Genomic DNA, 24,109 nt, shown 5'->3' on the forward strand with positions numbered 1-24,109 from the left:
GTCAAAACACAAAAGTATATAGTTTAATTGTATTTATTCCTTGTAACAACTTATTTTTTAGTTTCAATTTTTATTAAAATAGAGTTTATTTACAATGTTATTTTCAGGTGTACAGTGAAGTGATTCAGGTATACATATATATATTATATATATATGTTCGTTTTTATTCTTTTCCATTATAGGTTATAAGACTATCAAAACATACAGAGTCTTGAGAAACAAAATCACCACATCCCTCTTACTAGAAGCCGGGTTTTGTTACGTCACTTTGGGATTGGAGGGCAAAATGATTTGGTAGGGTTACATAGCAATATGTCTTCTGCTCCAGATAACATTCATTCATTCAAGAGATCGGCTTACCTATCAAATGCCAGGAATGTTGGTATAGTACCTGGATATCATGATGACTAATCAGCGACTGCCTTGAAAGAGCTCTCTTTTGAGGACGGGAAGGCACCATCTGACAGATCCCAGCCAGCAACCACAGTAGGTAGACTTCCACTAGTGCTGTACAAGGGGGCGGGAGACAGGTCAGGAAGTGGAGGCCTTAGCGGTTCAGATGGAGTCATGAAGGCTGACGCCAGGATGATGGCTACGCAAGTGCCCAGAAGACAGATTACCCTCAAAAGAATGCCCTAGTCATCACTTAAGAAGTGGGCTTAACTTTATATATTTATGTCTATTTTACGTACACATTTTTAACAACAGCTGGAACTGAAATTGAGCATTTACCAGCGCAGGCACAGTGCATAGGGATTTTTTTCCATTGCCTTTACTCCTCGCCACAATCCCCAGATCGGGACTTTAGGACCTCGACTTCATCATGAAGAAACTGAGGCTCGGAGAGGTTACCCGCCCAAGGTCAGAGAGCTGATAAGTTCTGGATCCAAAGCAAACAGCCATCGCATATTCTTCCCTCCCACTCTGTTCTGGGGCTCGTTTGAGAGCGAAGAAGTCCAGATCCGGGCAGCTCAGCTTTCACTCTACACATTTTCCCAGATCCAGAATGGAGGCAACATCCGCTAGCACAACCAAGAGGGTCGTGCGCAAAGGACAACTCCGTCAAAGCCGTGGACTGACAAGGTTTGCTTGGAGGGCAAAACCCGGGGAACCATCAATCGGCTACCCGCTCTATGATCCACAGCGCACCCAGCGCGGGCGCCCGCAAGCCACTTTGGGCCGCCAGCTTGCGGGACTCAACGCGCGTGCGCGGGGCCAGAGGTGCCACCCCCGCGCGAGCGCGCGGAGAGCCGAGCGCGCGGCCGGGGGAGCTGGCGGGCGCGCTGCGGCGTCGGCGTCGGCGCGCGCTCCAGGCAGAGGCTGCGTGGGCTCGGGAGGGAGCGAGGCGGCAGCGGCGGCGGCTGCGCCCCAGAGCCCAGGGGACGCGCGGGCCTCGAGCCGCGGGAGCGGACTGCTGCAGAGGAGACCCGGGGTTTCCGGCCCGGGGCGGGAGAGCTCGGCCAGCCGACTGCTCTCCTCAGAGCCGCCAGCTGCGTCCCTAGCCCGGAGTAGCCGCCGCCCCTGGAGACTCGCTTTGACAAGGGCCTAACCGCCGCGGCCGCTGGCGTCCGGACCGCTCGGACCCGTCGGGCCGGGCCGGGTGGGGACGAGCGCCGGGGCAGGTGCCGCCCCACGAGGGCCGGCCGGGGGCCAGGCGTTTAGCCGTGCAGAGCGCGGGCCGGGCTCGGCGGAGGGGCCGCCCGCGCAGCGCCCCCACCCCGTGGGCCGGAGGGGGAGTCGCGCCCCGCCTTCCCCCGGGACCGCCTGGCCGCAGCGGCGGGAGCCCGAACTGCCCGCGCCTGCCGCCGCCGCCCGGGCTCGCGCGGGAGACGAGGGAGGAGAAACTTTGCCTCTTATTGTTTTTCATCCTTAAGTGTGAGGAACTCTGTTGGGGAGGAAAAATGTCCTTCTTCAATTTCCGTAAGATCTTCAAGTTGGGGAGCGATAAGAAGAAAAAGCAGTATGAACATGTGAAGAGGGATCTGAACCCGGAGGAGTTTTGGGAAATTATAGGAGAACTGGGCGACGGAGCCTTTGGCAAAGTGTACAAGGTAAGGGGGAGAAAAGGGAAGTTACACTTGAGAGATCAAATAGCCAGCGGCCGGGAGTGGCACGAGGATTTCTCGCTCCCGCGTCCCGTTCCTGTCTTTGGGACCTTCTTTTGACTTCGTAAACGTACGTTGAAACTTTATTTAGGTTACCATCCGAGGAGTAGCTAAGACGTAGGGTTTAAGGTTGAACAAAATAGGGCCTGGATGTAGTTTAAAGAATGGTTGCCAAAGGGAGGCAAGGGATACAGCCTACTCTGTTCAACGTTAAAGGAAGTGAGGGTGTTCTTTCATTAAAAGGAGGGGTCTGGTTTGGCCCTCAAGTGTTTTCAAATCAGAAACTCATTATACTTTAAAGTGGATTTCTATTTTTCTGTTAAGCTGTTGGCATTCATTTAAAGTGTATTTCTATTTTTCTGTTAAGCTGTTTGCATTCATATATATACTTACACTAAAATAGTACCCTTTTGGGGTCCCAGGGTATGTATTTCGTTGTATCTATAGCTTATACATAACCAGTCTCTTGGGATAAGAGCAAAGCGATTGCTACTTGCAGACTATACTTGAGTTGGTCGCTTGACAGCATAGTGTAAAATGGAATGTAATTTCTGATAGAAAATTTCCAGAAGGAAACCTGCATCTGATACTAGTTTCTAAATATAATAAGCATCGACTAGAAATCCATTCCAGGGCCGAAGAAATTAAAAAACACATACCCCCCCATATATATATATACACACAAATATTTTTTATACCCAGATATTCATTTCCGTAGAATGAGGTTTGCTATTTCAGTCTGAGGGCATTTGTGTTAAATGTTTACTATCCTGTAAGGAGTATATGAATGATGTCATTGGGATATTTTCATCTGAATGGTGAGGTTTTATGAGACAGTTTTTAAGGGGAAGGACCCACAGGGTTGCCTAGGTGTGAAATATAAATAACTTATGTTTAACTTACACATAATTTGGCCCCCACAAAAGTTCTGGGAGACATGCAGGTCAGTAGTATCTCCATTTCATAGATGAGGATACTGAGACCCAGAAATTGTTCCTATTCACACCAGTCACAGCCTAGATTTGAACTCAGCCCTTCTGACCCTGTGTTTATGATTACTGCTTTTTTTTTTTAACTTGAACATCTGGTGGTAGAAGTGATAGCGTTTTTTCCTTCTTTCTAAGCACCATCCCACCCTGCCTTTGCACTGGCTCTAACACATCTCAAAGCCCCGCCTTCTTTGTCTGAAATATCCACTATTTTCTGTGTGCTTTCAGAACACATTGTTCACATTGCTGCTATGGCACTTGTCACATGTTAATGTGTTTATGTTATTATGATAAGACCAGGGGCCAAGTTATGATATACATTTGGGTTAATTTTATTGCCCTCACACATAGTGCATTTCTCTTTATATTTGTTGAAATGAAAGAATGTGTTACCTGCTTGTGAGTGCTGTTGTTGCTCTTGTGTGCTGTGAAAGTTGACAGAGTAAACTTTAGTGCCTAATGTGGAGGGTATGGATTTCAACAAGAGCTTACAGTATAGATGTGTGGTAGACAGGGCTTTTAGTGCAGTGGGGAGATCCTTCTGGGAGTTAAGAATTGTGCTTTATTGCTGGTTGTCACAAATGAGCTTTGAGGTCTTGGACAGGACACTTAATGTCTCTGGACCTCCTTTTTCATAACTGGAAAATCATAGATTTCCTAAATGTTTAGATTCCTTTACCCATTAATGTTGTGTGAGTATGCAGTTATCCAGGAAAGGCAGTAATAAATCCTCAAGGCATCTGGGATCTGGTAGTTAGAAGGCAGTAGGTGATTATGGGCAGTTTTCATGGTATAAATGTTTTATTGAATAGAAACAGTGTAGTATTAAGACACTGGCTCTGGAGTAGGACTGTATCTTGGCTCCCTCAATAGCAACCTCTGATGTTGGGTAAGTTACTTAATCATTCCATGTCTCATTTTTCTCATCAGTAAAATCTACTCCTCAGTATGTGAGAATTAAAGGAGATAATAAATGTAAGACACAAAAAAGGGCTCAGGAAATGGCAGAAAATTACTGTCGTTATATTTAGAGCTTGAAAATGAAATATGGGATGGGACAGGCAAAGGGACCTAGGAAGATAGTAAAACTGTTTTCTGGCACAGGCAGATTATCTTGACATGCTAATACTCTGATTTAATTCTTTCATTAACCTGCAAAGTGAATATGTCTTTCTATAGTGAGATACCTATTGAAAATTTTCTGAAAAATAAGAGCCTTACGCCATGTAGTTTAACACTGTAAGACTGTGTCAAGGATACTTTTTGTGGGCTTGGTGTATATTTTAGTGTGATATTTGAAGAATGGGAGTTCTTTGCATCTTTTCTTTTTGTCTCACTATTTTATACTCCCAAGGAGTAGGCTGTGAGCTTTTTAAAACAAAATTTAAAATTTAAACTTATCTCACCTGTTATGTCTTTTTCCTAACCTCCTTTACTGTCCAAGAGTCCCTAGGAAATTTAAATTTATAAACTTCCTTCTGTGTAGGAGAAAAAGCAATCAAACTTTACAATAGTATGTATAGTGTGCAGTATAAAACTGTTTCTGAAGTTGATTCCAACTGTCATTTGATTATAACTGTTTACAAAGATTAATTTCTAAATAGGCAATTGTCTTGTGTATTTAGTTTGTTTGAAACAGTTTTTTCATCATATAGCTGTATTCTTTCCACTTAGTCTTGCACTACACAGCTCTGTAACAGTTACTTTCTTGCTTGAAATATCTTCCCAATTTTAAATTTATTTTCTCTTTTTTTAATAGTATTACTTGACATATAAATGAAGATATGTAATATCCCTCACATTTTTTATGTTTGGATTTCTGTTGCTCTTAACAGAAAAAAAGAAGGAATGCCATAAAATGATCCGTTGAATTGAAGCTGGGCTACTGACTTGGTGCTGGATGAAAAGTGATTCATTTTATGACCCTGATGGGCATGCGCCTTTTTAAAAAATAGTGAAACATATAATCATTATATTGAAACGTACAACACATATATGTACATTTAGCGAACAGTAATAAAGTGAACTCAGTATTAACAACCATCAGAGTAAAGGAATTCTGCCAGTGTTCCAGAATCCTTTTCACCTCCTTTCTGAACTTATTCTGCTCTCCCACTAAAGGAAACCACTATCCTGTCTGTATGTTATTCATTTCTTTGCTTTCCTTATAGTTTACTATCTAGCAGTGTATAACTAAGCATCATAACTTTAGTTTTGTGTGTGCTGAGTGTATTTTGTGTCTTACCTCTTTGAAAATCAGCTTTAGGTTTGTGAGATTTGTCTTTGTTATCACTAGAGCTGTAGTGAATTTTAATTGTTGCATAGAATCCCAATATATGATTATATTGCTGGTTATTTACCATTGCTCTGTTGGATATATCAGTTGTTTTCAGTTTTTGGCTTTTATACTGGTGCATGTATGCATGAATTTATCACTAAGACTTAACTTAGAAGTAGAATTGCTAGGTTATAGGGTAGTGTATCTTTAATTTTACTAGACTATACCAGTTTACACTCCCACCAGCATCCTCTGAGAATTTTCCTTACTCTGCATTCTCTCCACCATTTGATATTGTTGAAATTTTTAAGTTTTGACAATCTGATGTTTTATTTTTCACTGTGGTTTTAATTCATCTTTCCTCTGACTACTTTTAAGTGTTTCTTTTCATAGGATTGTTAGTATGGATTTCTTCTTTTGTGTTAGTGTCTTGTTCATTTTCCTCTTGGATGTCTTTTTCTTGTTTATTTGTTGTGTATTCTGGATTTTAACCATTTGCTAGTTATGGCTATTGCAAATACATTCTTCTGTGCCCATCTTTTCATTTTCTTTATGGTATCTTTTTATGAACAAGAAATTCTTGACTTTAACATCAGTTTTGTCTACTTTTTTCTTTTTCAGTTAATGCTTTCTGTATTGCATTTGAGAAATTCTTTCCTGGGGGCCCTTCCAGTTGTTGGAGGGGATGCTGCCTGATTCATGAATCACCTAATAAAACCAATTTGATTTTTGGATTAAAAAAAAAGGCGAAAAAAGTTTTCCTAACCTTAGATCATGAAGATAAACCACTATCTTATCTTCTAAGCGCTTTTATGATTTTTGACTTTAACATTTATGTGTACAAGCCACTTAGTGAAGATTTTTGCAAATGGTATGAGGTAGGGGGTCCAGTTTCATTGTTTTCTGCAGTGGGCACACAGTGGTCCCATGGCTTATCACTGGGGGAGACTGTTCCTCACTGCTCTGCAGCACGTGTCTGTTTCTGGGATTTCTAGTCTCTTCATTGATCTGTTTATTCCTTTATCAGTTTTCCACTCTTAATTAGGAAAGCATCCAAACCAATCTCTGCTAGAGAAAGACTTCCTTTTCTTCTTCTTCAGCAATGTCTGGTATATTCTTGGCTATTAGGGCTTTCATGTACATTTTAGAATTAGCCTGACTGAATTACACAAAGGGCTTCCCATGTGGCTCAGTGGTAAAGAATCCTCCTGCCAATGCCGGAGACACAGGAGATGTGAGTTTGATCCCTGGGTTGGGAAGATCCCATGGAGAAGGAAATGGCAACCCACTCCAGTATTCTTGCCTGGGAAATCCTGTGGACAGAGGAGTCTGATGAGCTACAGTCTGTGGGGTCGCAAAGAGTCAGACATGACTAAGTGACAGAGCCCGCACACACGCATGCACGAGTTACACAGAAAACCTGTTGTGCTTTTTTGAAGGAGTTTTACGGAATTTATAGATTAACTTTGTAAAAAATAACATCTCCATAATACTTAAGTCTTTCCATCTATGCATCTGGTTTATTTCTAGATCTTTTAAAAAATACCTGTCAATAATGAATCATAATTTTTGTCTCTAGAATCTTAGGAGCTCAGACTACTTCGGGAGTGTCTTAAATGCTTTGTTTTTACTATTGGAATTTCCTCCTTGTTTTGGTTATGTACATCCTTCAGTAGTCTTCTGAGAAAGGATACATGGAAGGTTTATTTCTTTTTTAAGACTAGGCCTGTCTGAATATGTCTTTATTGTAATGTCACACTTAATGCATAGTTTGGTTGTAGAATTCTAGTTCAAAAGTACATTTTTCTTAGAATTTTAAAGACTTTTCCATTCATTGCCTTTTGGCTTCAGGTGTTGCTGTTGAAAGTTTGTTGCCATTTTGTTTTTTGGTCCCTTGTGATCTTTTTCTCTTGATAGCTATTAGAATTTACATTTTATCTTCTGTGCATGGTAATGTACTTTGATATAGGTAGTTTTTTTCTTCTTTTCATTTTGCTGGGCTCTTGGTTAGTCCTTTCAGTTCAAAGACTCATGTTCTTCAGTGCTGTGACATTTTCTTGTTCTTCTTATTTGACATCTTCCTGCTCACCTAATTAAATGGCTCTTGTTATGGTCTTAAGATTCAAGTAAAAGAGTTAAATGGACACCTAATTCTTTTACTTGACCTCTCTCTGGAGCATCTGAGACCCTTGACCATCATTTCCTTTAAAAAGCTGGCTTTTAGGTCACCATACTCCTGGTTTTACTCCTACCTCTGTGTCTACTCTTCAGACATTTTTGCTGGCTCTTCTTGCTCTTCCTGACTTTCAGTGTTGGGGTTCCACAGGGCTGGATTAAGGCCTTCATCTTTTCTTTTGAGAGCCCATCTTCTCCCGTGGCTTCAGTTACCATCTACATGCAATTTTGGTCTCTATCCCGAGATCTCCTTTTTGAACTCTGGATCCACCCATCCAGCTATCTATTAGAGCTTTCCACTTGAATGTCTCAGATTTCTTAAACAGCACTGAATGTCACAGATTCCTTAAACAGCAAGTAAAAAACATGAATTAATTGAACTCCTGATGTCAGTCCCAAATTTGCTTCTCCTGTGTTCCTCATTCAGTAATTGACATTTCCATCTACCAGATGCATAGACCAGGGACTGGAGGTCATTCTTAACATCTTCTACATCCTTACCCACCAGACCCAATCAATCACCAAGCCTGGTAATTTTACCTATAAATATTTCTTGAATCTGTCTCCTTTCTTTCTTCATTGTTGTAATTCTAAGTCATAATTGCCATTATCTCTTACCTAGACTACTGCAGCATTTTGGTGTATTTTTGGGCTTCATATAAATGTAATCATACGTGTGTTTTGTGTCTGGCATCTTCTGTTCAACATTATGATAAGAATTCGTCTCTAGTTGCACATAGTAGTCTTCTCATCTTTTTTGTTCATTTGTTCTATAGTATTGCAATATATGAAATACTAAAATCTTCCATTCTGCTTTTGGTGAACTTTTGGATTGTTTCCACTTTTTGTATATTAAAAATAAGACTTGTGAATATTATTATGCATCTTGATGTACATTTACATTCTTTTATATTGGATATGTACCTGGGATATGTACCTAGGTTATCGGATGCATGTGTTTTAAGACTCAGAAGATACTGCCAGTCTTCTAAAGTGGTTGTACCAATTTACACCCCCATCAGTAGGGAATGGCAGTTTTCTGAATTGTTCTGTATCCTCAGCAACACTTGCTATTATTATTAATACTGTTATTAATATTTTATGTTAGCCATTGTGGTGAGTGAGAAGTGGTTTTATTTACATTTTCCTGATGACTGAAAAAATTGAGTACCTTTTCATGCCTGTTGAGTATTTGGGTATTTTTTCAGTGAATTTTCCTATTTGTTTGCCGATTAAAAAAATACCTTTATCAGTGTATATAAAACACAGAATTCACCCATTTTATGTATATAATTTGGTGAGTTTTAATAAATTAGTACAGTTGTACAACCATGACTACAGTCTAGGTTTAGAATCCTCTTATGACCACCTGAAGCTCTCTTGTGCCCATCTACAGTTAATTCCTGTTCCCACTGGGGTTTTATTTCTCTGGTTACTAATGAGGTTGAGTTCCTTTTTATATACTTATTGGCCGTTTGGATTTCTTCTTCTCTGAAGTGCTTGTTAAAGTCTTTTGGGTTCTTTTTCTCGTTGGTTTGGGGGGGAGCCTGTATTTTCCTGATACTGATCCTCTCAAAGTACAGGTGATGCACCTTCCTTTCTCTTGCTTTATGGTGTGTCTTTTGTTTCTCTTTATGATGTTCTTTTTTATGTAGGTGTTTCAGATTTCAGTGTAGTTCAGTTTATTAACTTTTTATACATAGTTAGTGCTTTTTGTCTTTGGAAAATTTCCTTACCCAAAGTGATGAAGTTGTCCTTCTGTGTTATATTCTTAAAGTTTTATGGTGGTGTCTTCTGTATTAGATCTATAATTAAACTGATGTTGGTTCTTGTCTATAGTATGAAATAGGGAGTCCAGTTTCATTTTTTCTATGTAGACACCTAGTTGTCTCAACACCATTTACTGAAAAGATCACCCTTTCTATATTGCTTTGCAGTGCCTCCATCATATGTCAAATGTCCATATACTGATGATATATCTCTCTGACATTCTTTATTTCTTTAGGATAAATTCTCTTAGAATTGTTAGGGCAAAATACCTGATCATTTATTAATGTTTACTGTGAAATTACTCTAGAAATGTATAAACTTATCTTGAAATTAATTTTTAGTTATGCGAAGAATTTCTATTGATAAAGACTATTAACTTATTAGGGATAAAGTTAGTCTCTTTGGCCATCACTCTAATTATTGTTCCTTCTCTTCTCTCCATAAATGTAACTATTTGGTTTCTGTATCAACTATCATGGTTTCTTTCTTTCTTTCTTTTCTTTTTTTTTTTTTTTCTCTTCTGGCCGTGCTGCACAACGTGCAGGATCTGTTTCCTGACCAGGGATTGAATCCAGGCCATGGCAGTGAAAGTCACCACCAGGGAACTCCCCATCATCAGTTTCATGTATATGTTCCTTGATATTTTTCTGTATACTTAACATACATGTACATGGGTTATGCCTGTTTAAACAACCTAACAATGGTCTCTTTCTGCGCCTTTTTGTTCCTTGACCTTTTTCAAGTATAGTTTTTATCCTTTTAAAAAATATTTGCTTTTTCGATAGACAAAAAGAGTATCTGTTTATTTCATTTTCCATATCTTTGATTTCTAGAGATATTGCCATTTTAAGAATAATTGAATTATTCATATTCTGATGAGCTGTTTTCTTATTGATCTGAAAGTACTTTTTATGTACTGTGAAAATGAGCACTTTATCCTAATGGTGCAGTTATTTTAGTTAAATTAGTTTATGTTGCTTTTTTGATATTTAAGACATAGTGTTCTTTTTTTTTTTTTTTTTTACAAAATCTGTCACTGTGTCTCTTTGCTTTTTTTCTTCTTTGCTTTCATGCTTAGAAAGACTTTCCCTACCCAGGAATTAGATATGTATTTATCTATATTTTCTTCTTGACTTTTTAATACTACAGTTATAAAGAATTTTAATTTTAATTCATCTAGAATTTAGTTTTTTTCTGTGGATTGACATGACGCTCTATCCACCCTTGTTGTTTAGTCACTAAGTTGTGTTTGACTTTTCTGCAACCCCGTGGACTGTAGCCCACCAGGCTCCTCTGTCCATTGAATTTTCCTGGCAAGAATACTGAAGTGGATGGCTATTCCCTTCTCCAGGTTATCTTCCCAACCCAGGGATCGAACTCACATCTCCTGCATTGGCAGGTGGATTCTTTACCATTGAGCCACCAGGGAAGGCCCTGTTCCTCCCGAAAAAAAACCCCTAGAATATGTTTTATCTATGTCTAAAATTTAAATACTATTCTGAAAATATTGCAGAGTATAAAGACTATAAAAATAATACCTTTTAGGTTATATCTTTTAGGTAACCTGTTAACAAAAATTCAAGGGGATACTATTGTCGTTAGAAGCTTGAATAGTACAAAAATGATAAAATTGAAAAATGAAAACTTTTCCCACCAGTCCTTTTTCCCAAAGTCAATCACTGTAACAGTATCTGTGTGTCTTTTCAGATAAAATTTTATGCCTGTTTGAGCATAAGTATGAATGCTTGTTTGTAAAACTGAAAATATATTGGCACACACACATATGTATATACAGGTGAACTTAACTGCATATCAAATTGATAACATAGTCATAGTGGAAAAGTGCTTGAAATGGTTTTGAGTGGAGTACTCTGACTAGTGGGATATATTTATTTATTTATTTATTCTTTAATTTATTTATTTTAATTGGAGGCTAATTACTTTACAATATTGTAGTGGTTTTGTCATACATTGACATGAGTCAGCCATGGGTGTACATGTGTTCCCATCCTGAACCCCTCTCCCACCTCCCTTCCCATCCTATCCCTCTAGACTAGTGGGATATATTTAAAGGATAAAAAGAATAGGAAAGAATGCTTGAACTTGATTAAATAGGTTTATTACTAGTAGTGTTTTCTGGTCCTACTCATTGGGAACTGTATAATCACCTAATGTGGTATTTTTTATCAAAGATATTTAACCTGAATCTAATAATGAGGAAACAGACAAATCCAAATAGTGGGACAGTCTACAAAAGAGTGATTTGAAAGCAAGAATGACAGAATGTTAACAGTTAGTAACTCTGGGTGAGGGGTATATGGTTGGTCACTGTCTGTTCACTCAATTTCTTTGAAGGTTTGGATTTTTCAAATTAAAAAAGGAAAGGATCATATTTTTAAATACTATTCTGCACATTGCTTTATTTCACTTAGCAATTCTTCTTTTCACATTTTTTCTCCCTTTATATATTGATCATTTTTCTCTTTCTATGAAAGGAGGAAGAAATTCTCTTTTCAGAATGGGTAACTACTTCTGTATTATGCTACTAAAGTTACCTGGTGTTTATTAAATATTGCATTGTATTTTGTACTCAATACCACATCAAGTCCAAATTCCTAGCATATATACATTTATGTTTTAAAAGAGGTAACTGAAACTTTGAATTGTAAAAATGACTTTAATTTGCTAGCTTATCTTTTTTCCTTATAAAATTCTTAGTATTTGTGTTGAATTTCTTTTCTTGACACCAACTTTTGTTTTGGCCCTTTACTTTTATAATTTAACATTGAGAATGTTTGTGTGGTAATGATCTTCTTTACCATTTAAAAGCCTTTATTTCTCTTGAATTAATTTCCAGAAGTAGTATGTCTTTGTCTTATTTCTAAATATTTTTTAAAAATTCTTTTTGTGTTCTCATTTTTTCAGCCTTTCAACTGTGTAACCCGTGCAAATTCCTAAAGCTTATCAATCACACAATTATCAAAAAATGTTGCAGTTTATTCATGCTGCTCAGAGTCAGCAAGTCCATGAAATAAATGGGAAAACTGTGTTATCTGAGAATTGGTAAAACATTTTAGAAACTGCTGATTTAACCAACATTAATTTATTATTGACATTCTCTTGTTGGTATCTTGACTGATCAATAACTTAAGTTTTCAGTATATAACCAGAGCAATATAAATAAAGTAGTGTTTGGGAATATAAAGAGAATATAAAGTATATTCCTTTCTTTTTTGCAGAATTCAGGAAATGGTGTGAAAATGTGTTCCTTTAAAAGCATTAAAGTTAATTAATTTGGCCACACCACATGGCATGCAGGATCTTAGTTCCCTGACTAGGGAGCAAACCCATGCCCTCTGCAGTGGAGAAATCCTTTAAAAAAGGATATCTGTAATATTTTCCGCCTGTTAATGGAAGAGTATGTTGTATAGCTGATCCTCATTATTTGCAGACTCTTTATTTTCAAATTTATCTACTTACTAGAACCTATTTGTAGCCCCCAAATCTGTACATGCAGTGCTTTCAGTTATTTGTGTGCACTTGCAAAGCTGTGTAAGATGTGAGTCCCTAGATGCTCTTGTTTCGAACTGAGATTGAACTTGGCGGTGCTCTGTCTTGTCTCACCTCTCATACAGAGAGGTCCAGAGGATGGAAACAGGAGGGGGCTGTATACTGTAGTGTAAGAGGCTCCTGGTTTGGGACCAGTTGGATGGGGGCACTTGTTGTTGGTGCAGCCTTGAACAAATCACCTATTTCTGAACTTCATTTTCTCTTTTGTGAAACAAATAGAATCTACCAGGATGAGTTGTTTGAGATCTAAGGTTATAATCTGTGTGGGGGATTGTGTGTGGGGGATTGTGTGTGTATATTTCTTCTAGGAGCAGTGGTTCAGTATTCACTAATTCAGGGTTTGTAGTGACTCTGTAGAACAAATGAGAATAAATAGTGGAAATCAACTGTGTATCTTTGCTAAGTTATGTTGAGTAATTTTATTCTTATTTGATACTCACTCTTATTCCTACCAAAATCTTACTGGGTTCTGAGACGATCACCAGGATTAGCATGTAATATAAAATAGTTAATAGTATCTAAACAGTCTAAAACTATTTTCTTTCTCTAGTGCTTTTTTCCCCCCAAACTGCTCTTGGGAAATTTGAATATTTATTAACCAAATATTTAATACTACTGTGTCTTAGTTCTCCCATCTATAATCCTCATCTCCAAACACCCCTTTCCGAGGTTCTGCTTTGTGATGTTGTTCTGAGATTTTTGCAGATCACCGTGTCTATCTTGCCAGGTGCTCACTTTTAGGTTTCAGAAGTATTGAACACTACAGGAAGGCTGCAAGGAGGAGGAGAGAGAGCCTACATCTTTCTGTTTCCTGTGGCTCCCTGTCTGCTTTGCTGTTACTTTGACCATCATCCTAGTGGAACTTCTCACCCCAACAATGGCTGTCCCAGATTCAGTTTGTAGTTTTTCTAACACTCACAGAACTAGTCTTATCCTTCTTACCCTTACAAACACCTGCTCTGATTGGCTAGTCCCCTCTTCCTCAAAAGGTACCCTGGTCTCACAAGAGCCCTCTTCCAAGTTCAGAGACTCAGCAGTAGCTGAGCACCACTCTCTCCTCAGGGATCTGAGTTTCAACTCTGCAGAATCTTTTCCTCCAAGTTGCTGAGTTTGTGTCATTGCAGTCTCTTTCCTTGGCTCCTGTGATTTGTGAAGATAAAAACATAGTGATTTTTAAGTGATCATGACTGATTTCTGAAAACTTTACCCATTGAAATTATAGCTCCTTTAAATTAATATCTAAGTGTTTGTTATTTCATTCTTGTTTTTATTAACATTTGTTTAATTAAAATTTTGTCTGCTTTTAGGTAGTAGATGTGATTGTTTCTTTTTAACACCTTATTTTCATTGTTTGTTTAAAGTATGGTTTTGCGCACATCAATTTGTTTCAGTTTTGCATTTTAGAGTTCTCTAGAACCAGATCATGATGAATATTTTCAAGCAGTAATGTAAGAGGCACTATATTTTCTAATGTAAATTTTATTTATTACTTATATTAAACCAAATGTTACTGTCGCTGACTTAATCAGTATATCCAGGGCAGTGGAATAATGAAATTTGTTGCTACAAAGAACTTTAGAGATTATCTATTATTAATTATTTTTTCTCTTTTATGCCATTCTATTAACAAGTAAAAGGTACATCTGTAAAATCTCTCCTGCCATGGGTAGAGGCATGCCAAAGAAGGATGACTTTTTAACTCTGCTCACAGTATCCTTGGTCTCTCACCACTGCTTGTATTTTATAGTGTCCTTTTCAAGGACAGTTGCTCTGCTTTCCTTCTTCCCGAAGTGTTACATTAAAATGGTGAGAGGACATTTCTCACTGGCTTATTTCCTGACTTGGGGGAGAGTGAGTTCTATGTATTATTTTTTCAACTGAAGTGTCTTTCTTAGATAAACTTATTGCCGTGTTTCACCCAGTTATGATAGGCCTTCAACTTTTTAACATTTCTGAAACTGGAATAAGTCCCGATTTATTGTTTGATGCCTTAATATTGTTCGCCAGGTGGCAGTTGTGATATATATGTCATTGTGCACTGTGAATGTCGTTGCATCTCAGGTATCATACAGTTACAACCCGTTGATGTTTCAATCAATAAACCATTTAAGAATGTTGTGAAGAAAGAATGTGAGTTCAGGTTGTCATCTAAAAGCTTCTTTTAGCACCTGTGATAAGATCAAGAGAATAGCAGCACTATGATATCAAAATAGGAGGTAGTAGCTTCAAAGAAAATTTTTGAGACAGTAGTAGAGGAATACTTTTTAAAGAAATGCTGTATCACCAAAGCTTTTCGTGGCTAGAGAATAATATTGCGTGAAAACACAGACATTAGATAATTCTGAGTGAAAAAGTGACTCAGAAGAGTTAAATGTGAAGAAGTGTTTTATTTTTCCTGTATTTACAAAGATAATGTAAAATAGCAATTTTTCTCTAGATCTATCCAAAAGAGCTCTTAAAAAGGACTAATGTGAAAATTCTAAATGACAAACTTCGTCATTGTTTATTAGCAGTTTTTCTTTCTTTGCAGAACATAAGATAATGGACTTCCCTGGTAGCTCAGTCAAGAGGGACTCTGCATGCAATGCAGGAGACCAGCTTTCGATCCTTGGGTGGGGAAGATCTCCTGGAGAAGGGAATGGCAGCCTACTCCATATTCTTGCTTGGAAAATCCATGGACAGAGGAGCCTGGTGGGCTACAGTCCCTGGGCTCACAGAGAATCTGACATGCCTTAGTGACTACACCACCATTCTCTGAATCCTAAACATTAGGGTTACTTTGTTAGTAGTTAGTATTAATTTCTACCTCTGTTTTTACCTAAGGAGGTAAAATGTAGCAAAGTCTACTTAGTAGAATTCCCACATAGAGGCTTATACCTAGTTTGCGTGTTCTTTCATCATCATCTCCAAGATTAGGTAATAGATCCCTAAGAAATATCCCATAGACTGATGTTGTAGTACTTTATTGCCTCCATAAAAATAATACACGTCCATTTAAAAATGTAAACAGTGTGAAAAATACAGAGAAAGTCAAAGGCACATGAAACTCTGCCATCCCCCGATGATGTCTTTCCAAGTATTTCTTATATAACTATGCCTATGTAAAAATTGATGTGTCATTTTTGTAAAATTGCATACCTTTCCTGTTTAGTAAGTTTCTTTTCTTCCATCCAGCAATATATTGTGGTTTGTTCTATATTAAGAAATATTAATTGATTAATCAATTTGTTTTAATGGTTGCATAATTCTCCATTATAGAAGCATACGGAATGATTTAAGTAGGTTTTTGTTAATGGACATTTGAGGCTTAATTATAAACACTGCTTTGATGAATGTTTTCTGCATACATATATTTTTATTTTATAAAATTTTCTCCTTATAAATTATTAAAATGGAATTGGGCATTTATTTATTTATTAAGACACTTATTACTAGCTTTTGAAAGTTTGCTGTTTTTTCTTATAAAATGATAGATTTGCTGACATGATGGTAACATGCATAATGTTGAAAATCTGCTTTAAAGGCCTTTGTGTGTGCGTGCAGTCACTCAGTCTTGTCCAGCTCTGCAACTCCATGAACTGTAGCCCACCAGACTCCTCTGTCCATGTAAAAAAGCCTAGTTAGTATTTTATGATTTGATTCCTAACTTTAAAATCATGATCTTGACTTCTACTACACATTTGGAAACCTTCCCTTTGTAATAAATGGAAGTGAGAAGTTATTCATTTAAAGAAAGAAAATGGAAAAGTTAAAAGTACTAAAAACAATGAAAAATAATTAAACTGATGGAAATATAGGGAAATTGGGAAGGGTAATGATTAAGATAAAGAAAGAGTTTTGGAAACAGCCTGGATTTGAATCTCGATTCTGCCTCTTCTTCTTGACCTTGGGGAAGCATTTTAACCTCACTGAGTTTATTTATCCTCCTTTAATGCAGGAATGCTAATATATCATGGTATCATTTTGAGGATTAGCTAGTAATAGTAATAATTCCAGGTAATGTTTTCGAATCCTTTTTACTGTGAATGGCAGGCAGTGTATTAAATGTTTATTTTTTTCCCTTGGCAAATATCTCTTATCTTAATTCTCACAAACGTGTGAGTTGTAAGTACATTTTATTGATGAGGAAACTAAGTCTAAGAGAGGGATTTTATAAGTTGCCCAAACAATGTAGTTATTAAGTGGCAGAATCAAAATTTGAATCCTAATAGTCTGATCTAGTAGAACCTGCAACTTGAAATTCTATCTGTATTAAGCACTTAGCGTGTATCTGTTAATATTTATGTTTCAGTTCAGTTCAGTTCAGTGGCTCAGTCACGTCCAGCTCTTTGCGACCCCATGAATCACAGCACGCCAGGCCTCCCTGTCCATCACCAATTCCTGGAGTTTATTCAAACTCATGTGCATCGAGTTGGTGATGCCATCCAGCCATCTCATCCTCTGTCATCCCCTTCTCCTCCTGCACCCAATCCATCCCAGCATCAGGGTCTTTTCCAGTGAGTCAGCTCTTTGCATGAGGTGGCCAAAGTATTGGAGTTTCAGCTTCAGCATCAGTCCTTCCAATGAACACCCAGGACTGATCTCCTTTAGGATGGACTGGTTGGATTTCCTTGCAGTCCAAGGGTCTCTCAAGAATCTTCTCCAACAGCATAGTTCAAAAGCTTCAATTTTTTGGTGCTTAGCTTTCTTTATAGTCCAACTCTCACATCCATACATGACTACTGGAAAAACCATAGCTTTGACTAGATAGACTTTTGTTGGTAAAGTAATGTCTCTGCTTTTTAATATGCTGTCTAGATTGGTCATACCTTTCCTCCCAAGGAGCAAGCATCTTTTAATTTCATGGCTGCAGTCACCATCTGCAGTTATTTTGGAGCCCCCCAAAATAAAGTCTCACTGTTTGCACTGTTTCCCACTTTAGAAGACAGTTTGTCAGTATCTTGCAAAACTACACATACTTTTACCATATGATCCAGTAATTCTGCTCCTTCGTACTTATTCAGAGGAGTCGAAAACTTATATCCACACAAAAAGCTGCATGCAGATGTATATAGCAGCTTTATTCATCATTGCTAAAACCTGGAAACAGCCAAGATGCCTTCAGTTGGTGAATGAATCAACATGCCTACTACATCTGTGTATCCAGCGATTATTTAGCACTAAAAAGAAACTAGGTATCAAACCATGAAAAGATGTGGAGGAATCTTAAATGTATGTTACTCAGTGAAAGAAGCCAATCTGAAAAGGCTACATACTGTATGAAAAACAGAAAACTATGGAGACAGTAAAAAGATCAGTGGAGGGGTTAGGAGAAAGAGTGGGATGAATAGGCAGAGCATAGAGATTTTTAGGGTGGTGAAACTATTCTGTATGATATTAACGTGGTGGATACATATCATGTATTTTGTCTAGACCCATAGAAGGCACACCAGGAGTTCATCCTGATGTAAACAATGCACTTCAGTTAATGATGATGTGTCAGTATAGATTCCTCAGCTTTAACAAATGTGCCACTCTGGTGCAGAATGTTGGTAGTGGGGAAGACTGCATGAGTAGGGAAGGGATGTATATGGAAACTCTTTGTACTTTCTGCTACATTATGTCTACTTTCTGTACATTATATCTTATACTGTGGGCAAGAATCCGTTAGAAGAAATGGAGTAGCCATCATAGTCAACAAAAGAGTCCGAAATGCAGTACTTGGATGCAGTCTCAAAAATGACAGAATGATCTCTGTTCATTTCCAAGGCAAACATTCGCTATCACAGTAATCCAAGTCTGTGCCCCAACCTGCAATGCTGAAGAAGCCGAACAGTTCTATGAAGACCTTCAAGACCTTCTAGGACTAACACCCAAAAAAGATATCCTTTTCATTATAGGGGACTGGAATGCAAAGTAGGAAGTCAAGAAATACCTGGAGTAACAGGCAAATTTGACCTTGGAGTACAGAATGAGGCAGGGCAAAGGCTAAAATAGTTTTGCCAAGAGAATGCACTGGTCATAGCAAACACCCTCTTCCAACAACACAAGAGAAGACTCTACACATGGACATTACCAGATCGTCGATACTGAAATCAGATTGATTATATTCTTTGCAGCTAAAGATGGAGAAGTTCTATACGCTCAGCAAAAACAAGACCAGGAGCTGACTTTGGCTCAGACCATGAACTCTTTATTGCCGAATTCAGACTTAGAGAAAGTAGGGAAAACCACTAGGCAATTCAGGTATGACCTAAATCAAATCCCTTACGGTTATACCCTGAAAGTGAGAAGTAGATTCAAGGGATTAGATCTGATAGAGTGCCCGAAGAACTGTGGACCAGACGTTTGTGACATTGTACAGGAGGCAAGGATCAAGACCATCCTTAAGGAAAAGAAATGCAAAAAGGCAAAATGGTTGTCTAAGGAGGCCTTACAAATAACTGTGAATAGAAGAGAAGTGAAAGGTAAAGGAGAAAAGGAAGGATACACCCATTTGAATGCAGAGTTCCAAAGAATAGCAAGGAGAGATAAGAAAGCATTCCTCAGTGATCAGTGCAAAGAAATAGAGGAAGACAATAGGATGGGAAAGACTAGAGATCTCTTCAAGAAAATTAGAGATACCAAGGGAACATTTCATGCAGAGATGGGCACAATAAAGGACAGAAATGGTATGGACCTAACAGAAGCAGAAAATATTAAGAAGAGGTGGCAAGAATACACAGAAGAACTATACAGAAAAGATCTTCACGACCCAGATAACCACGATGGTGTGATCACTGACCTAGAGCCAGACATCCTGGAATGTAAAGTCAAGTGGGCCTTAGGAAGCATCACTACAAACAAAGCTAGTGGAGGTGATGGAATTCCAGTTGAGCTATTTCAAATCCTAAAAGATGATGCTGTTAAAAGTGCTACACTCAATATGCCAGCAAATTTGGAAAACTCAGCAGTGGCCACAGAACTGGAAAAGGTCAGTTTTCATTCCAATCCCAAAGAAAGGCAGTGCCAAAGAATGCTCAAACTGCTGCACGATTGCACTCACCTCACACGCTAGTAAAGTAATGCTCAAAATTCTCCAAGTCAGGCTTCAACAGTACATGAACCGTGAACTTCCAGATGTTCCAACTGAATTTAGAAAAGGCAGAGGAACCAGAGATCAGATTGCCAACATCTGTTGGATCACTGAAAAAGCAAGAGAGTTCCAGAAAAACATCTATTTCTCCTTTATTGACTACGCCAAAAGCTTTGACTGTGTGGATCACAATAAACTGTGGAAAATTCTGAAAGAGATGGGAATACAGACCACCTGATCTACCTCTTGAGAAACCAGTATGCAGGTCAGGAAGCATCTGTTAGAACTGGACATGGAACAACAGACTTGTTCCAAATAGGGCAAGTAGTACATCAAGACTGTATATTGTTACCCTACTTATTTAACTTGTATGCAGAGTACATCATAAGACTCGCTGGGCTGGATGAGGCACAAGCTGGAATCAAGATTGCTGGGAAAAATAACAATAACCTCAGATACGCAGATGACACCACTCTTATGGCAGAAAGTGAAGAAGAACTAAAGAGCCTCTTGGTGAAAGTGGAAGAGGAGAGTGAAAAAGTTAGCTTAAAACTCAACATTCAGAAAACTAAGATCATGGCATCTAGTCCCATCACTTCATGGCAAATAGATGGGGGAACAGTGGAAACAGTGAGAGACTTTATTTTTTGGGCTCCAGAATCACTTCAGATGGTGATTGCAGCCATTAAATTAAAAGATTCTTGCTCCTTGGAAGGAAAGTTATGACCAACCTAGACAGCATATTAAAAAGCAGAGGCATTACTTTGCCAACAAAGGTCTGTCTAGTCAAAGCTGTGGTTTTTCCAGTAGTCATGTATGAATGTGAGAATTGGAGTATAAAGAATGCTGAGCATGGAAGAATTGATGCTTTTGAACTGTGGTGTTGGAGAAGACTCTTGAGAGTCCCTTGGACTGCAAGGAGATCCAACCAGTCCATCCTAAAGGAAATCAGTCCTTAATATTCACTGGAAGGACTGATGCTGAAGCTGAACCTTCAGTACTTTGGCCAGCTGCTGTGAAGAACTGACTCATTGGAAAAGACCCTGATGCTGGGAGGGATTGGGGGCAGGAGGAGAAGGGGACGACAGAGGATGAGATGGTTGGATGGCATTACCGACTCAATGGACATGAGTTTTAGTAAACTCCAGGACTTGTGATTGACAGGGACGCCTGCCGTGCTGTAGTCTGTGGGGTCACAAAGAGTCGGACATGAATGAGCGACTGAACTGAGCCGAACCGTACTTTCTGTTTAGATTTGCTGTGAACTGAAAACTAAAAAATAAGGTTTATTAAAAAATAATATTTATAAAGCAAGTATGCATTGTAATTGTGGACTTACGATGCTTTTGTTTTTAGGCCCAGAATAAAGAGACCAATGTTTTAGCTGCTGCAAAGGTGATTGACACCAAATCTGAAGAAGAACTTGAAGACTATATGGTTGAAATTGATATATTAGCATCTTGTGATCACCCTAATATAGTCAAGCTTCTAGATGCCTTCTATTATGAGAATAATCTTTGGGTAAGTATTTTTGGTTAATCTGTAGGAATAATCAAAATAAGGTAATTGTCTTGAAGAGATTTATAAGTTGTGTAGACCTTTTTTTGCACTACCTCTTCTATTTAGTTACTTAGGCTACTTGAATGAGAATTGACCCATTGATGAGAGGATGATTAACAACATAGCAACATATCCTTAACTTCAACTGATATTTAGATGTGTATTTCAGAATACTGTATTTCTTGATTGTTTGACATTTGACTGAAATTTAGAAACTTGGTGAAGAATTTTAAATTTCCTAAATAATGAAATTATATTGCTTTTTTCTCTTGAATTAATATTTTTTTCCCAGTTAGAACTTTCTTTCTTTCAAGCCTTTTTCCCCCAGTTCTTTTATTTATTTATTTTTTAATGTTAGTTTGAAGTGTCTTAGAAGTTACTTAGTTAGAAGTTTCTTAATTTAAATTTAAGTATTTAATTTTTTTAAGTTTCTTTTGTTGTGGCTAGGCCTGTATGTAAAAATTTTATTCATTTTTAGAAAATGTTAGGCATAAATAAATATATAAATAAAATGTGAATATTTATAATAACCAGTCAGTCACTTGCTCTGCACCAATACTAATTCAATCGAGTACTTTTTTTTTTTTTTTTTAGTTGGAGGCTAATTACTTCACAACATTTCAGTGGGTTTTGCCATACATTGATATGAATCAGCCATGGAGTTACATGTATTCCCCATCCCGATCCCCCCTCCCTCCTCCCTCTCCACCTGATTCCTCTGGGAAGAGTACTTTTTTAAATGGAGTTTTAGTTTGTCTCCTTGAAGGAATAAGCAAAGTATTACAAAAGAAGTGTAGATAATATAAGCTGTACTTGCTTGCAAATCAAAAGACCTTTCCTTTTTTATTTTGGTGATGCTAGGCAGGAACTTGGATAAATCAGTTAATCTTTTATCAGTCTGTTCACTCAACTATAGGATGAATAATGATCTGTCTCCCAAATTATTTTTTCTATGATATAATGAATTTGAAAACAACTTATTGGTAAGCTCCTGTAAAAAATAAAGTGTTGTTCTATAGAGGAGAAAAAACTATGAATCTATAGAATTTGTTAAGCTATGTAATTAAAAAAACAGCTGGACAACTATGAGGGACAGTGGGAGGGAGAGATAGACATGAATTAATTGAAGAATCATAAAAATGCAAAATGAAAACTGTGATGAGGATTAAGAAGGAAAACTGCATGGTGGTATGTACTGGCGAGGTTTGGCTGGGCATCCAATAGGAAGTGATAAGTGAGCTAGTATCTGAAGCTTTTGTGTATGTTTTCCCCAAGTTTTTAGAAAAACTAAAATCCATCTTTCAGGATATATTCCTGGTGGTAAAGTTAAAAAATATACTTGTTCATTTAACTCAGAACAGTTACCTTAAAAAGGAGAGTATAAAGTCTTTGAGTGGTGAGGAAATGGATATATAATATAGCCCTTAATAAAAATTCTGTACCTGGTAATTTTAGAGAACCTGGGACACTACAAGTGGTGATGAACAAAAATGGTCACACTTCCACACTGTGTTCCTTTTGTATTTTCTCACATGTACAGCAAGACTTGTAACTCTTTTTACAAAGAAAGTCTTTACGGTTGTTAGCATAATATTGTTTATGTAACTTAAGTTATTTGATACCTATTTATTTATCTTTTTTGCTAGCTTGAAGGAAAAATACTCAGAATCAGTGTTGTGTTAAACATGTGGTTTTTTATTTGCCTGCAGATCCTCATTGAATTTTGTGCTGGTGGAGCAGTGGATGCTGTGATGCTTGGTAAATGTACTTTTGTTCCTTACATTTATATCTTAAATTATACTTTAAAAAAAGTCAGTGGATTTCAAACATTTATACATGTATGTTTATCTTATTGTTGAGTAACATTCAATAAGTTAAATCAGCCTAATTATTTTTGTATTCTTAGATGACTGAAATAAAATTTTAAAATTAAATGTTGAATATAATATGTGAAGAAAGTAATATTTGTGTTATACTTTAAAAAAGATCATTTCGTTGTATATTATCTTCAGCACACAGTAAAGGTATTAAAGGTATATAGCCTGCTGATACACTTTCACCATACCAAAATGCTTATTTGTTTACTTTTTCGTTTCAGAGCTTGAGAGACCGTTAACTGAGTCCCAAATACAAGTAGTTTGTAAGCAAACTTTAGAGGCTTTGAACTACTTACATGATAATAAAATCATCCACAGAGATCTAAAGGCTGGCAACATTCTTTTTACCTTAGATGGAGATATTAAGTTGGGTAAGTTTATTCTTTTAGATAAAACATTTGATTTTGTGCTTTGAGATTTCTCCCTGTATGTCTGTTACTTATTATTGTTCTTTTATGACTCAAATATTAATATGTGAAACAAAGAGAATTACGTTAAAATATGTAAAACATGGAGAATTACTTCATGTTAATTTTTTAAATTGGGGCTTCCCAGGTGATGTAGTGGTAAAGAATCTGCCTGCCAAACAGGAGATCCCTGTTTGGGAAGATCCCTGGGTTGGGAAGATCCCCTGGAGAAGGAAATGGCAACCCACTCCAGTATTCTTGCCTGGGAGGTCCCACAGACAGAGGGACCTGGTGAGCTGCAGTCCATGGGGTTGCAAAGAATCA

The 24,109-nt window shown here is 37.6% G+C and overlaps 1 protein-coding gene across 2 annotated transcripts in view; it reads left to right on the forward strand.

The window, feature by feature from the left end:
• Positions 1-1,317: 1,317 nt before the first annotated feature.
• Positions 1,318-24,109, forward strand: part of SLK (STE20 like kinase) — a 59,700-nt gene continuing 36,908 nt past the window's right edge. Inside the window, exons 1-4 of one of the 2 annotated variants that reach the window (XM_065923268.1) lie at positions 1,318-2,051; positions 21,298-21,462; positions 23,211-23,259; positions 23,600-23,749. In XM_065923268.1, the coding sequence (XP_065779340.1) occupies positions 1,902-2,051; positions 21,298-21,462; positions 23,211-23,259; positions 23,600-23,749 (514 nt within the window). In that variant the 5' untranslated portion in view covers positions 1,318-1,901. The remainder of the gene's footprint in view (positions 2,052-21,297; positions 21,463-23,210; positions 23,260-23,599; positions 23,750-24,109) is intronic. The other variant, XM_065923269.1, reaches the window with a different exon arrangement.

Source organism: Muntiacus reevesi, chromosome 2 (genome assembly GCF_963930625.1).
Source record: "Muntiacus reevesi chromosome 2, mMunRee1.1, whole genome shotgun sequence".
NCBI classification, from domain to species: domain Eukaryota; kingdom Metazoa; phylum Chordata; class Mammalia; order Artiodactyla; family Cervidae; genus Muntiacus; species Muntiacus reevesi.